The sequence below is a fragment of the Mycetomoellerius zeteki genome, unplaced genomic scaffold (assembly GCF_001594055.1).
Source record: "Mycetomoellerius zeteki isolate Tzet28-1 unplaced genomic scaffold, Tzet1.0 scaffold275, whole genome shotgun sequence".
NCBI lineage: Eukaryota > Metazoa > Arthropoda > Insecta > Hymenoptera > Formicidae > Mycetomoellerius > Mycetomoellerius zeteki.
The window spans coordinates 435,638-452,321 of record NW_017257255.1 but is presented as its reverse complement, the minus strand read 5'-3'; the positions used below and the strand labels follow the sequence as shown (position 1 = coordinate 452,321).

Genomic DNA, 16,684 nt, shown 5'->3' with positions numbered 1-16,684 from the left:
CTAATTTAACGAGCTTAAAATGACATACGACATGATCGTTTAGTTATAAGAAAAAAATTTAGTTATAATAAAAATTCTTTTACGTGTATTAAAGACACTCTTTAAACATTTTTTTTTTAGATAAATTTATGATTACTTTATTATTGAAATTATTGAAACAATAAATTTAAAACGGCAAATTTAATGTGAAAGAGAAAGATTTACTAAAAAGTGATATTAATAAAGACTTTTCAATGATAGCTCTACCTAATTCTAAAATTAACGTCTACCTTCTTAGTCGTTATCCTCGCTGATATATCTTCATTCAGCATATACATATGCAATCTCTTAAAATTTGTGATTTTTATGTATAATCCACTATTTAAAGTTTCAAGAGTATCTATTGTAAGAACTCCTTTGTTTTGTACTCAATTAATGTCATTCAGACAATCGGAGCGGCATGTCGTCGACTTCGAAGAAATATTTGCTCATATTATTATTATTTGGAAGATGAAGGTGCCTAATGGCTACCTCTAATGTCTCGAAGATACTCGTTTTACTTTAAGAGACTTGCATAGGGTGTCGAAGGTTTTCAGATTTCGTTAATCTATCATCAACTCAAAATGGACCGCACCAATTTTGTCGTTACGACTGTGTTTAATATTTTTTGCCCACGCTTTGCATTCGACATTTATCAAAATTCCAGCTGAAAATAAAAGATCAATATAATTTAGTTTATGCGTTTTTATTTTTTCATTACTCTATATGTATACTATTTTTAATATAATAATAATTGCTAAAACTAGTATATTAATAACTGCTGAAATAAAATAACAGTGATCTTATAACGAATAAATAGAATAAAATGAATTAAATATTCTACAGGAGCAACTCGTTAGCTTTAGTAGCACATATACCATAAAAATGTATGACTTTTCTTTTGATCATTTTGAAATCAATAAATCTTTAAAGAAGATTTGAAAACGGATTTATATAAAGTGAATAATAGAGACGTAGCCATATATATTTTCTTGCATTGTATGCTAGTAAAAATAATAGTTTTGTTCCTAATTAATACACAGTATAGTACTCAATTCATTTTGTTATTAATTTATTTCATTTTTAGACTACAATTGTGGTATGTCTAGTACATACATATCATATTTAGTGATTCAAGATTGAATTATTTAAGCATTTTAAGATCTAGCTTCGACCGTATAGAGCTCTAATTTATCGGTTGTGTCTCTCACATATACGGTTTAAAAATGATATTATTATTTCATTTTGTTCATTATAAAATAATAGTTATTTAATTTTAGCACTTTTCAATCGTTTCAGCACTCATCCTTATATTTACAATGCGCACATATTATACTTACTTCGTGGTCTGACAAAGTGTACTGCAACTAGTGGGCTCAAGTAACCTTCAGAATTTTCATAAGGATAAAAATAACCAGGAAAACCGCGCCGTGGCAAATAATTAATTGGTCCAATATTCTCCTGATCAGCAGGATTTTCACCTTCGCAGGATACCCAGATTGTGTTGAGCTGTAAGGAATTGTTTCCTTTCAGACTAGCGATGTGTTCTTTGAGATCAAGTGGCATCTTTGCTGGTAAATGTTCAGTATCGTTGTAAAAGTCTGGTCTCCAGCCATAAATCTTTTGATAAACAAAGATACAAAAAAATATTATATATTGATTTTTATCAAATGTGTATAATCTTGATTTTAGTTAATATTATTTATTGAAAAAGTGTTTAAAAGTTAGTTATTAACAATAATATTTGCCAATAAACATTTTGTTATACAAATTATCAGATTACTCTATATTATGATGCACGTACTTTGTTCAGCTTAAGGAAAATGCAAGGAGCGGATTTATGATAGTTATATCTGTTCTCCTTGATACAAGGATACCAATTTTTCACATCAACGTCACAAACTTTTCCAGGTGGCGGCGGCTGATTATAATCGCATTTGTTAATGTTAGCGCCAAGACCAAGAACAGTCCCAGGAGTTATATAATCTGAAATATTATATGAAAAATTATAATCGATATTAACGACAATTATATTTGACAATTTAAAAATTAATTATAGAAATTAATTAGAAATAACGGAAATGTGCAGGTGTAAGATAATGGGCAGTTATAATTCATTTAGGATAGAATTCGATATCCTATCCCCTGAATGATAGATAGATTTCTTATTTGTTATGCATTACCTTTTAAGAAATTTTGTAGTGAATCAACCCAGTGTTTGAAGTTTTCGCTGTCGGTGCCTTTGTACCAAATCAAAGTACTCTCCACATTCTCCGTCGGCGGCATCGGTCTAAATCCTAATCCTGTATATATAAAGCATAATTTCGTTTCCTTTAAGAATCGCAACATATTCTCATATTTTAATTTTTAATATACTAAAAAATACAGACTACATAAATAATGTTCTATAAATAATAACGACAACTATTCAATATTTTAAAAAATAGAGAAATCTCTTAGCCATTTATACATACCGATCTACTATTAATAAAAGATAATACGAGTACTAGTTTATAGTAAAAAAATTATTTTGAACCAGATAATATTTCTTATAAATTTTTAGATGCTATAAATGATATTACAAATCAAATTTCACTAGTATTTCAGGTTTCCAAAATAATTAAGTCTTCCAAAATAATTAATTCTAATCAGAATTTCAAGATAACGATAACCTTTTTCATAAAAAAATTTCAAATATCGTAAAAAATCATTTTTTGCGCATTAAATCTCAATTATTTTGGCAATTTGACACTACGTACTGGTGCAATTTGGCTTGTGGCATTGCGCATGTTTTCAGCATTAAAAAATTTATAAGAAATACTTCATCTGGTTTAAAGTAATTTAAAAAAATATTTTTTATAAACTAGTGTAATTTACCTGGATTTGTTCCAATAATAGACCTTTCGAGTTGCCACCTCGGTATTCTTGGATCGAGTGTTTGAAAGAATCCCCAAAAACAAATGGCAACGAGCGCAGCCAGAACACCATAGAATATCAGGTAAAAAAGTCCAATTTTACCTATGTAGGATAAATGTAAATAATTAACAAGTATGCAATTAAATTAAAATAATTAAATAATTAAATTATAAGGTAGGATAACTAAAATTGCATTTCGAACAGCATCGACCCTTTATTTGTTTGCAAAAAATGTCGAAAACTTTCATTGTAAGGCGATTTCGATCAACCTTCGATTAACTTAATCAGCAGTTAATGCAATCGACAAAATCACTTAAAACAAAATTCCTGAAATATAATTTGTCGGCCCTGATCTAATTGTTTTTGCATGTTAAACAACCAAAAAATAATAATTCTATGCGTATTAACAAAATAGGTATTACTTGATGAGTCAATCACTGATTAAATTAATCAAAGTTTAATGAAAGTCATTCTTACAAAACTTCGATATATATAAATATATGTGAATTAAGTATTATTGTATTACGTTATATTTTAGTATGTACTTTCTCAAGTAAGTACTTTTTTAAGTACAAGTATTAAACAACAAGTATTAAATACATTTTTTTGAAGGGATCACAAATTTTTAAGCACATATAGATAAACAATTAATCTCAAATATATAATACAATAGCTTTAGTCATAACATGCTGTGCGAAGTATTTGCAGTCGCATGTACAGAAAAACTGATTCTCGTACGCAAGTACTTCCTATAATGTAGGTTAATTGTATTAACCGCGGATTCAATTCGTAGAGGAAGATCAAAGCGTCTGGTCAAACGGTGCAATTCAATTACGCGCTGACGCGTTTTACGACGTTGTTTTGTGGACATCTATCAAGTAGGGATGCCCATGACAAAGCTGTATACATACATAAAGGAATATTATTGCATTCGATATTAAACGTAATACACTATTTTTTTAAGAATCTAAATATATGTATATTTGTGCAATATATCTTAACATATACATAAAATAAAAATCATTAATTATTAATCGTGCATAACAACTGATATATAAACTTGATATTTAAGCTTGGTATTTATAAATAACTAAATATTTAAACTTGTAATAAACTTTTAAATAAAATAATTTATGCATTCCCGGAAAAACATGTTTTATATAAAATTATATAAAATTATATATAAAAATATGTCCATTTATATAACACTTTTCCCGGGTTTAAATTAAGTTTTTATTATGTTTATACATAAATGAACATTAAAAATTTTAATTACATGTTTTTATAAACTAATGCACACTTATGTATAAACAAAAAACTTTTATCATTTACAATTTTTGATAAAATTGTAACTCTTTAATACCGATTGATCAAAAAAACTATAACCTCTGTATTTCTAAAGATATGAAAAAAGAAATAAAAAGTTAATTAAATGTATTTTTTAAGAAAAAAGTATTTTGTACATAAGAATTAAAAAAACAATTTTATAAGAGAACGCTTCAAAAGTTTAATACTGTGTAATTTTATATCCTTTACACTTATTCATCTTTTTTTTCTTTATCTATTTCAAATCAAGACTACAAATAAAGGGTATAGATCGAGTAAAACTTTAAGATAATTTTTTTCAATTGTTTCTTAATTAGCCACTTCCTAGTAAACGCTAACTAACAGTAACATAACATTGATATTATGTTACTGTTAGTTGATGTTTATTTGTTCTGATCATATGAGAGAACCGAGAGAAAACTATATATTTTTAAACATTTTATTTTTAATATTTCTTTTTAATATCTAAATATTAAAATATCATTTTATGTAGCTCAAAATATAGTAAAAAATCTATTTTTTTAAGGAAAAGAATTTATATTTTGGTTATTTTCAAATATGTATCCTTGAAATAAAGTTGTTCCCGGAAAATAAGCTGCAGAGTATCGGTCTGTTTTTAGTTATAGAAACTCGACTATTGAAAAGACTATTGAAAAGATGTCTTCGAGCTCTCTTCTAACGATAATAATGAAACGTAGGAGCTCAATGGTAGTAATGGTTTAATACTTCTTGGCCTCGATTATAAAGTAAAACATATTGCATTTACCCAAATGAAAGCACATCTCTACATCTTTAGAAATCAAACATTTATAATTGTATATTTTTGTCTATTCGTAACAAAGAACTCAATACTAAGATTTATATTCAAAAGATTTAAAACAAATAAGATAAATAAAATATTACGAAATTATGTTTCATCTTTATTTAACTTTTACTCAGAAGTATTAAATATTTTTTTACATGATTATTAATTATAATTTTATTTAATATTTTTGAGATTAAATAGAACAATACAATCTCCTATAATTCAATTATGTTCTGCGAAATAAAACGTTTTCCGAAATCTTTTTCAACGAAATAAAATCTTTTACAATTTAATCATGTTAAAATGAAATAAAACTTATTTAAGTAACTGACTTACTTTTTGAGAAGTTCACATTCCTTATCTTTAAAAAGAAACGATTATGAAACAATTAGTCATGATCTGTACAATGATCATTATGATAGAATAGCATAATCGTATAACGATGATCCTCTTTTTTCTTGTTACGACTGATTCGTTCTCAGAAACTTGATAAGTAAAATCTTATTCAGTAATTTAGCTTACATTACCATAATGCAATACGAGCCTCATAGAAATGTTGGACAAATCACGTTGCTTAAATCGCGATCAGTGAACGGAAAAAATCTCAGAAATATAAGTTTTAATTGTGTTGCTATGATCTGGAAAAGAAAAGTAATTCTTATATATTTTTTGACGCGTTGAATTCGAATTTGCGAAAATATTTTAGCACGTCACGCTTTCGAAAAAAAATGTTTTTTACCATTTTTGATAAAAATTCTTATCTCGTAAACCTGATGATAGAAAGTTTGAAAAGACCTTAAACTAAAGTTTAAACATGTATTTAGAAATATGAACCTTTCATCGCTTTCTTATCATCAAATCTTTAGCGCGTTTTATTTTAAAGGTAAACACATATGTGTACAAGATGATATGATTACAATTATTTCTTTTTCATACATTAAAAATCATTAGTTAACATTTTTATTATATATAACAGTTTGCTTTAAGCTTAAATACAATTCTGTCACTCTATTCACTTTCGCTTATTCCTAAAATAAAGTGCTAAAAGTTCATAATTATTATATATAATGCCTACTATGATAAATTCAATATTTTTATTTTAAGATACAATTAATGTTTAAGCTTTATTTTGAGCAAGTTTCCCAAGTCTTAAAATATATCGAGTTTTCTAGCTACGAATGTTTAAAAATGATAAAAAGTATATTTTTGCGAAACTTTAATAGAATTTTCTTTCAAAAACCTGACTTGATAAAACATTTTCGCTTGTAGATTCAGATTTAACGCGTCAAAAATGATAAAAGAACCACTTTTATTTTCCAAACCATAAATTTTTGTATCTTTATATTAGCACTTATTTTTTCGAACTATTAAAAGAATTGTTCCTTTTATACAAAGAAAAATAAGAAGCAATTATCTAAAGCTTTTTGCATTTGTATGAAAAAAAGAACGAATTATTTGTTACAGAAAAGAAGATAAGAAGTTTCCAGTTTCCTAAGTCAAGGAACAATAGTCGCTAAAGTCACTAGTTGTGCAATCGCATAAAATAAAAGAAATACATGTCAACTTATTTTTAACGAAAGATTGCAAGACCTGATTCAACTTCAGCGATTCGTTTCCTATAGTTTTGGTAACAACTTCCACAATTCGGGTAGTCTCAGGTGATCGTAACTGGACGAAAGACAGCGGCATAGTCGCGTGGGTATACCCTTCGGAATGGCCCTAAGTTACGTAATGCTGTAATGCCGCCGTTTAAAGCCAATTGACCTCGTTATACACGTTTGCGCTAAAGGAAGTTTAACAATTGCCATTCAACCGGGCAAACCGTTGTATGCACCGCGAATCAAACACGCTCCATGCTTCCGTCTTTTTCTAGCATCGCTTCCATTTACCTTCCTCACTTATCGCGCTTTATAATGCTCCGGACATTAATATGGAGCTGCGTGAAAGATTCGAGTGGAAGATGATGTTGTATATTTTGTACAGGATCCTATCTCGTAACAAGTGTAAAATATTTTACACTTAACAAATCTATAGAAACCAAAAAAAAAGTTCCTTTATCTCTTTTAGAAACAAAAATAGCACTTTAACGATTTTTTTTCCCAATGTCTTAAGACAAGAAATTCTAAATAGCAGACTCGAGAGGGTTAGCAGAAGTATATAGGAAAAGTTTTCTCGCTGTATGTCAAGGTTAATTGTATTTCAAAGATATATCTTGATATATGTATTATTTGAAGCTTAGTGTTGCCAGTGTGAAACTTTAACCGTATACAGAGGCTTCTGAGCCAATTAAACCAAAACAATCTTGTGAATTAATACACAGTGTTGGCGTGTGCATTTGAAAGTTTTCTCTTTATTGTAACGAGGAAATTGAACTGACCAACCAGTTGCTGATATTAGAAGAAGATAGATGTAACATAACTATCAAACTATTTATTATAGTTGAATATAATTAAAATTATTATATAACAAGTTTTGGTAATAATATAATAATTATATGATAAATGTGTAATAATATAATTACTATATAATAACAAGTTATGATTATTGGATACTACTTTAAGCGTCTTCGGCGATATTTCGAACTTGACATATATTAGAGCATTTTTTTATTTTTGTGCACGTTTAATTCGTATTGAATTTATGTTTCTGCGTTTTCCGTCTCTAAATGCTCATTTTCATATCAAGATAGATACTCTAGCAGATAAGTTTATTTGAATTATTTAAAAATTACCATCTGAGGATATCACGTTAAACTGTAAGAAGGACTCGCATGTGTACTTTTATATAGTGCGAGTGCGTAATAACCGTTAGGTCGCCATAGCGACAGCCGTAAACACACCCTGGGATATATAAAGACAGGGCAGTAACCACGTTCGGCGTGATCGACACGGCGCCGGTAGACTAATTAATTGAAGCTCGCAAACAGTCTCCTTCATACACGCGACGTCATGAATGCCTTTATCTTCCCTAGACGTTCTAGCTATTTCGAAAAGAGCTCGTCATGTTTCAGGCATTTAATAACTGTGACCATTTTTGCGATTCGAGATAACATCAACGTTGACCCTGATGATAGTATTTATTATCTATTATTGATAGTCAATTTGTATGACGTATCAATAAATTTATTAGCATTGGAAATATATTATATATATATATGCATTTTTCAAATAAATTTAAAAATAAATTTATTAATAATAATTCTATATTAATATTTAAGAAATAAAAAATCTAAATTATTACAATTCTATGAATCTAAAAGTACATTTGTACAACTATAACTAGGTATTAATGATTACGTGATAGTAAAGACACCATCATATATCTTTGCACTGAGAAAAAAAATTTGTTCAACTAACTGAACACATTTAGTTGTTTGCAGATTTGGTTAATTCAACAAATTTTATTTAATCGAATTTAACCGTAGTCTGTTTAACATTGAACAGCTTATTAAGCAGACTAAATTTAATTAAATAAAATTTGTTGAATTAACCAAATCTGCAAACAACTAAATGTGTTCAGTTAGTTGAAGAAATTTTTTTTCTCAGTGTGGTCATTGACACTATCACGTGCTAAAAAATAAACATGCAGTAATTGCCGGTAAAAGATACTGACATTAATCGTTAACATGCCATTGTGACACATCATGCAACAACGAACGGTGCACGTTAATACTTAATAGGCAGTGTACAATTAGTAGACATGCTTTCTAGTTTTTTATTCTTTCAATATTTTATAAACTCAGACAATAAGAGAAAAAAATAATTACAGCTATTATGATATTTATCTATATTGCATTTCTACATCATTTGTGTCGTAGTTTATAAACTTCAACAAATAGTTTCATTGAAGAAATAATTTATATAGATACACACACACATACACACACAAAATCCGTTGCAAAAATTGCACATCTCTGTGTATTTCCTTTTATTCATCATTAATGTTGTAACATGCCTGAAATGCATAGATAACATCGCCAATTTTAACATTGTTAAAATAACTAGAAATTGTTGTATATAGAAAATAACACAAACTCGTACAAAAAATTCATAAAGATAAATCTATCATTAGTTTACAAATCAAAGTATAATCTCTATTGTATCATTATTATCTACTCAGGATATATTTCTAAATTATAAACATGAAAAGTTTTGAGAAGTTTATTAATCCAAGGTCTTAAATCTGTGATTAGAATAAAGTAAGTTTTTTTATATTTTTTATATTTTATTATTGTAATTTTATATTTCTTTTATATGTACTTTATGTAAATCACTTTACGTTATTATAAGTCAATATAAGTTATCCGATACAATTAATTTTACATCATCATGTCATTATAGGATATTCTTGGAACATGAGATCTTGAGTAATTTTCCATAGTAGTTCTTTATGTATAAGCAAGAATTTTACATACATATTATCACGCGCTCTTTTTCAGAATAATTGAAACGTTTGTTTTTAATAATTTATACATACGTAAAGTAAAATACTTTGTAGTTTATTTTAATTGCTATTTTTATACATATATTCTAAAATATTTCCTACATTTGTACTAATTCTTAATTTATGTATATTTTTTCACCGGATTTTTTAATTACATAATTATCATTAAGATACAAAACTAATGACATTATTGATCTAAAATCAATTCTGGAATTAAAAAATTCTATCTATTTTGTAATTTTATTATAAAGATTTAAAATAACTTAATATTTAATTCTTTTAGTCATAATAAAAAAAATGTTTATTTAAAAATGATAAATACATAATTATTTTACTCTAATTTTTTAAAATAAAAACAATCTTGTTTAATGTAACACTTAATTTTAATGTGACATATTAGCGCGCGGCGCTAATGATATGTCACTTATGATAGGCACATATCCTCATTTATTCAATTATCATCATAAGCTGACTCAACAAAGAAATGTGCAACATACTCACAAGGATAACCTAACAGTATGTTCTATTTCTAAAAAAAAAAACCAAAGCTAATAATTTATTTATACGGTGTCGTAATGAATTCAGCTAAATTTATATTTACATAATGCAAAATAAAATAATAAAATTTTAAATTATTTCAAAATTTTTTTTAAAAATATTGAAAACATTGCAATATTTTAAATATTATAATATTTCAAATATTGTAAAGAAAGGAATTTGTATAAATAAACATAAATCTATTAGTGGACCAGAATCAGCTGACTAAAGAAAATCTCAATTATTGTATTAAACTTTACGTCAATTTTTATTTAAATATAAATATTTAAAACATTGTTTACACCATTATAATTATATAGCATTTGTCTATTTAAAGTCTATAATTTGCTTAATTATTGCACTAAAGAATATTTTGCATTCTTTATAATTCTCAAAACTTTTTTCTGTGCTCATCAGTTCTTACGTTAAATTCAAAGTATTAACAAAATTATTTTTTAAATTAATTTCCTCCTTTTTTTACATAGAGACAGAAAGAAAAAAGATAGTGTATAATTAATTTTTTTATTAAAAATACTCAACTCTAGACAACTCCAAGTTCGCTAGAGTAATTTTGTTAATTTATGTATTAATATTTAAGAAATCTATAAAGAAAACGCGATTGACACGCCCTACACATGTGTACTTCCTTTGAATAGTATTTAGAAATGTTTGCGATAATCAGATATATAGTATAAAAAATATAACTTATTTATTTTTCGTTATTTACCTAACAATACGAATGTCTCAAAAATATTCATTGGAAAGGATAGAAAGCATCACAACGATTAGTAACGATACTTTTCCAGACAATAGAATAATGGAGTCGATTAAATAATTGGTGCGTAATTATTCGAGTAACGATGGCGAATAAACCGATTTCTGTGTAAGAAAAAAATTGCAAACTTCGAAATTTTTTAAACGTATCGTCGACAGGCGAAAGTATGAAAATATTCGAAACGCTTTAAAATTAAGTCACACCGCGTTTCCGCAGAAACGATGTATAGGTGTGTCTATTGGAAGGAAAAAAAATCAAATAATATTAACAGTTGTAGGTATCCGAGTTAGCGGTAGTATCGATACTCTGCTAAACCGCTAACCATAAACTCCTAGCTATCACATAATTTCTTCCATATCGCATGAAAGAAATCCTAAAGCTGGCAACACCGCGCTCTTACCCCAACTACTGGCAGTCCTGCCCATAAACGCGCCGGTCTCGCGATTGTATAGAAAGGTCTTCATAGACTGGCTAACCGACATGCTCGGTGGTTTTTCATACGGATTCATCAGCTCCATCGCGGTAACCATCTTCGGGTCTTTGGCCACCATCGCGTCCCACCTGTTACAAGAATGATTCACAAAACGCGCGCACCCGCCCGCGCGATACCTCGAACACACACCGGAGTTTCTCAAATTCGAAACACTCTGCACTCGAAAGTAACTTGCCGATCGAGCGTTCGCGCGTCGGGATTCGCTTCCCTCTTTCCTTCGCTAATTCGAAACGCTCGATAATTCCAACTCGCAGGTTATTCCGACTCTCAGGCGTCGCCAACAATTCTTTCTTCGGCGCCACCAGGTTGACTAAACGCGCCCAAGCCGCGCGACGACCTTCCTCCTTCTCTTTCGCTTCTTTCTCCCCTCTTATCCTTTTCAGACTGCCCCTCCTTGACCGCAGGTTCGGACCCAGTTCTCTGCGGGGCCTAGGTGCTGCTAGAGACGTGTATTGAAAGAGGAACATTTTAAAAAAATTCAATATTAATTGTAATTAAATTTTAATAGATGAACTTTCTTGTAATTGTTAATGAAACGCATGAAAAATATTATATTATTATAGTTATAAATCACACTTTATGTAACATCACGTGAGATAACAAAAATTATAATAAGTTATGAGGTCATTTAAGAGACATTTTATTTTTGTACTTTTCTACCTAATGTATTTCATATGAATATTATTATTTGGTTTTTAAATAAAAAGTTTTTCATGTTAGAGGAGAGAGTTGAAAATTATATTTCATACTCGTTATTTTTATTTATTATTTCACACTTAAAACAGAGGCAATTTATAATCATATCCTTAATTTGAGGCAAAATTTGAGAGGTATTATAAAATAGGACGAAGTATTAAAATTTGGGAGAGTCTTTTCTAATTTGGGCCGATTGGTTACTTTAGTGCACATAGATCGTTTTACAAGAACTTAACAGAATCTTTAAATAAACACTTGCATTATTTAAAATTATTCTATTTTTAAAGATATAGTAGTTTAACGAACAACAGAGAGCAAGTGGCAAATAGAAACTGACGAGAAATACTAAAAATCTAGAGATTATAACACATTGCGGCATAAAAGTAATATCTAAAATAAAATATTAATTACAGCTTCTTCAATATAATTAAAATTATAATACATGCAATTACTGTCGCAATTCCCATATGTCGCATTTGATACTATATCATGTTTTTAAAAAATAAACGAACATTTTAAAATAAATTTAAAGTTATATTCTTAAATTCATCATATTATGATTTAATTTTTAATAATTACATATCTTGAAATTTCAAAAATAATGATCTTGAACAAACTTTTTACAATAGCTATTATTTATTACTATTAATTATCTCTTCAAGACGTACAGCATCTCGAACAATATTTTTGTACAAAAACGAACTTAAAGATTCTCAAAATTAAAAATTAATCAAAAATTATGACAAATGAGAGTATGACGCAGAAATTGCTCAAATTTTATTTAAATTTTTTATAAATAAAGACTATATTTAACTTGCTTCACATATCGAACGTTTTGGCCATATTGGGCTAACGATTCTGACTTTTACATTGCTAACAACTTTATAATGTCTTGAATTTATTTTATTTTAATGTATCTGACGTTGGAAATTTTTTCATTTTTTAATTATCTTACACTCTTGTTCACTGTATCTTTTTTTTTAATCATCACTGGCTTGGAGTACCATGTTGAAAGATTTTGAATTATGCAACTGAGCGGGAACTCGCATCGCCTGTTATGCGGAAAGAATCTCTTTGTGGTTGTATTTCATTGAGGATGGCCCTAAATGTGGCCGAAACATTCGATGTATGAGACAAGTCCAATATAATTTTTGTTTATAAAAAATCTATATAAAATTTGCATACCAATTACTGTGCCGTATTCTCATTTGCCCTGATTTCTGATTAATTTTCAATATTCTTTTTAAAATAGTAACAAAGACATATAGGTGCTTGCTAATCATCTATGCAATTATAGAAGAAATTTGATATTGTATTAATTTATACATAACTTTAAAAAGTAAATGTACGTATAATTATATAGGGACAATAATGCTACGTATGAGAGAGAGAGAGAGAGAGAGAGAGAGAGAGAGAGAATGGCACATTCCTTTTTCAAAACAATGAACTTCAGACAATGATCTTTATCACTTTTAAATTATTTACGCTTTATATTAATCAATGCTCGGGCTATCCGATGTCCTAACCGCGTTTAAAAGCGACAATTGTTCGTTTTCCCACAGATTTCAAGCACACCCTGTGCGGATGCACCATAACGTAACATGTTGTTCCTTTTATGACGTGGCAGATCGCAGCTGCAGGTGTGTACATGTTTTGTCAATGATGGTACGTTGACATTGTGTATAGTAATACACACGTATTGTAATCAGTGATGTATTTCTTTTCCACAGGACCCTTGGTTTCTGTGCGCACGAAAATGCACACTCAATGATATTTCTATGCGCACGCATTACGTATTTGTTACAGATTTGATAGTTTTAAAAAACAATGGTTAGATATATACATATTTATATTATTATTAAGGTAAATTATTACTACAATAAAAATACTTTATCCTTATATTATGAAATTAAATAAATATCAATTAACATTAGTTCTCACAAGATATTATGAAAAAATGTTTTATGATACCTGACTTTCTTTGATAAATCAAAATTCTTTACAGTACTTTTAAAATTATGCGTAAGTAATATTTATTCCATGAGTACCTGATGAAAGTTTTAACGTAACGTCAATGTTATAATTTCACACTCAACAATGTAAATATAATATCCTATATAAAAGACAGCATAAATTACTCCAACAACATTGCAAAATTTGTCAATAATATTGCACGTTTGTACATAATAATTATATTGTTGAATATGAAATTATAACATTGATGTTATGTTAGTTGATATGTACTGGATTGTAATAAAGGATTACAGAGATAATCAGGAAACTAAAATAACTAAACAACTATTATTTTATAATGGGAAGACAGAATAAAATATAATTAAACAAATTATAGATTAATATAAATATATTAAACATGCGTTGAAGAAACAATCTACAATCATAGATTAATTATTTATTATTTTTATTAGGATGTAGTGCAAAAATATATATATACATATACCTGTAAAATAAATATTAATTAAAATATAAAAATAAAAAATAATTATTCACTTATTACATAAAATAATAACTATTTAATTTCAACAATTTCCCGATTACTACTCATATTTGTAGTAATCGGGAAGTAGTTATATCTTATTAGAACATAACATAGGTACTTTGTGAAATAAATCTAAAGCTAATAAAAGAGAGACATGTGATAAAATTTGTTTTTTCATTCTATATGTGTTTAATTTTAATATACAGGATGTCCCGAAATTTGCAAATTAAAATATTATAACAAGAAAAAGTAAGTAAAAATGTTATTTATGAATTTTTATTTTAAGCGTAGTTTTTGAGGTATAAGGGGATTACGGGCAATTACAGATTATGTTTAGACAGCTATTTATTCATGAGTCGCGCGTGCGGTAGTATTAGTGAACGCTGGTGAGCGTGCTTACTAATAATACTCACAGATGCATGATTGCCTAAACGTAGTCCTTATTATCTCAAAAATTATTGCTTAAAATAAAAATTTGCAAATAACTTTTTTATTTAATTTCTTGAGAACTTTTTTACTATAGTATTTTCGTGAATCTCGGGACACTTTGCATATAATTAATTTTTATATACACGTAATATATGGTTGATCTTTTTGTTTTCTCTAACATGTCTCGAAATATGATATATTTTTATAAAAGATAATAATTTGTCAAAAATAATTGTACGTGTACTACAGAATAAAATATTTATTATGTAGCATATTTAATAAAGTTTTATTAAAGCTAATTGAATTTAACCGATCTTAATCCATTATCTCAACGCGATAAATATTATATAATTCGATCGTTAAATATAAAATTTTTTTTTATTTTGACGACTGCAAGGCATCATAATACACTTCAAAAGAAAACGCATTTAATCTGAAATGCGTGGGGACATTCATATTAAAACTATTAACTTATAAGGTTTTTTTTATACTGTAAGTCAGTATAAGTGTTTATAGTTTGGCTAATCGTGAAATATGGTTGCAGTAGTTGATTGGAGTAGTCATCTAGTTGGGAATAGTGGATATCATTATTTCTTATGTTAAGAAATCTCTCTGTTTAATTCTTTATTTTTAACTTTCATCTTTAGTATCAATTTCAAATATGTATAAACACTTTCCTTATATACATAAACATTATCTTTATTATAATATCATGCCAATCTCATCTTTAATTAAGAGGATAAATCATTTGGGTAATATGTTTGATACTTTCTTTATCTATTTTAATTCTATTTTCCGTAATAAAATAAATATATGACATTAATTTACGAACGATTTAATATAGCTGCCCTTAATATAGCGAATGTGTCCGAAGTTGTCCAAAATGTAGTCAAAATGTGTCCGAATTCGTCCTATAAATGTTTTCGAAAATTGTCGAAATGCACAAATTCGGACAAATTCGGACAGTTACAGATAAAGTGAGATACTTTCCGTCAAATTTCGGTAATACTGTCTAAATTTGTTAGAATTTGTCATTTTTTATATTTTTTGGACAAACTCATCTAATAAATTTTTTCCACAAGGGTGTAATACGCATCGTTAATATCTGCCCTCCATTTGATTTCCCATAATTCACCTATTCGACGCGATTTAAAAAATCACGATTTCCTTAACTGAATCGTCGAACAAATTGGGGGCTAAGGTCAGCTCACGTGTATGTGACCTTAGTAGCCGCCATGGCAGGCGTGTGCGCGGCTCGCAGCGACTGTTCGATTAGTGGTCCACTCCACTCCCTTGATCGCACCGGGACGAGCTAGGCGCGTGTAATGTGAGTCACACACGGAGACCGATCTGAATTGACCACATCCTGCCCATTTTGTCATGTGACATTAATGTCATTGCCGTCCTGACGGAGAATTTCGAGCGAAATAGACGGAAGAATCAGCATCACGCTTCTCGGCACTTAAGTATCCCGACCACGTACGAAAACGACTTACTTCTGTGAAATGTGAGATTACACATTTATTAATTCAGACTATTACAAGATTGCTAGACCGATTTATTATTATATATGCAAGCGGTTCTTTTTCTAGATAGCAAAATCCTTATTACAATTGTAGAAGATTTTGTATAAAGTAATATTAAAAAAAAAAAATAAATTAAATCTTATCTTCTGAAATGAGATATACTTTCCTTTTATTTCTGCTGTTATGTAATAAAATAAATTTAAACAATTTTGTAGATCCGATT

The 16,684-nt window shown here is 28.3% G+C and overlaps 1 protein-coding gene across 1 annotated transcript; it reads right to left on the bottom strand.

Annotated features, from left to right (window-relative positions):
• Positions 1-240: 240 nt before the first annotated feature.
• LOC108724107 (sodium/potassium-transporting ATPase subunit beta-2) lies at positions 241-11,605 on the bottom strand. The gene is made up of 6 exons (XM_018450280.1): positions 11,221-11,605; positions 2,896-3,036; positions 2,202-2,321; positions 1,823-2,004; positions 1,359-1,638; positions 241-685 (listed from the first exon to the last, which is right to left on the bottom strand). The coding sequence occupies exons 1-6, from the start codon at positions 11,369-11,371 to the stop codon at positions 582-584; spliced, it is 978 nt and encodes a 325-aa protein (XP_018305782.1). The 5' UTR covers positions 11,372-11,605; the 3' UTR covers positions 241-581.
• Positions 11,606-16,684: the final 5,079 nt, after the last annotated feature.

Coding starts and splice junctions, on each gene's coding strand:
- LOC108724107 (XM_018450280.1), bottom strand. CDS start 11,371: ATGGTGGCCAAAGACCCGAAGATGGTTACCGCGATGGAGCTGATGAAT. Junction 3,037..11,220: donor CAGGACTGCCAGTAGTTGGG/GTAAGAGCGCGG, acceptor TATCCTACATAG/GTAAAATTGGACTTTTTTAC. Junction 1,639..1,822: donor TTTTCCTTAAGCTGAACAAA/GTACGTGCATCA, acceptor GTTTATCAAAAG/ATTTATGGCTGGAGACCAGA.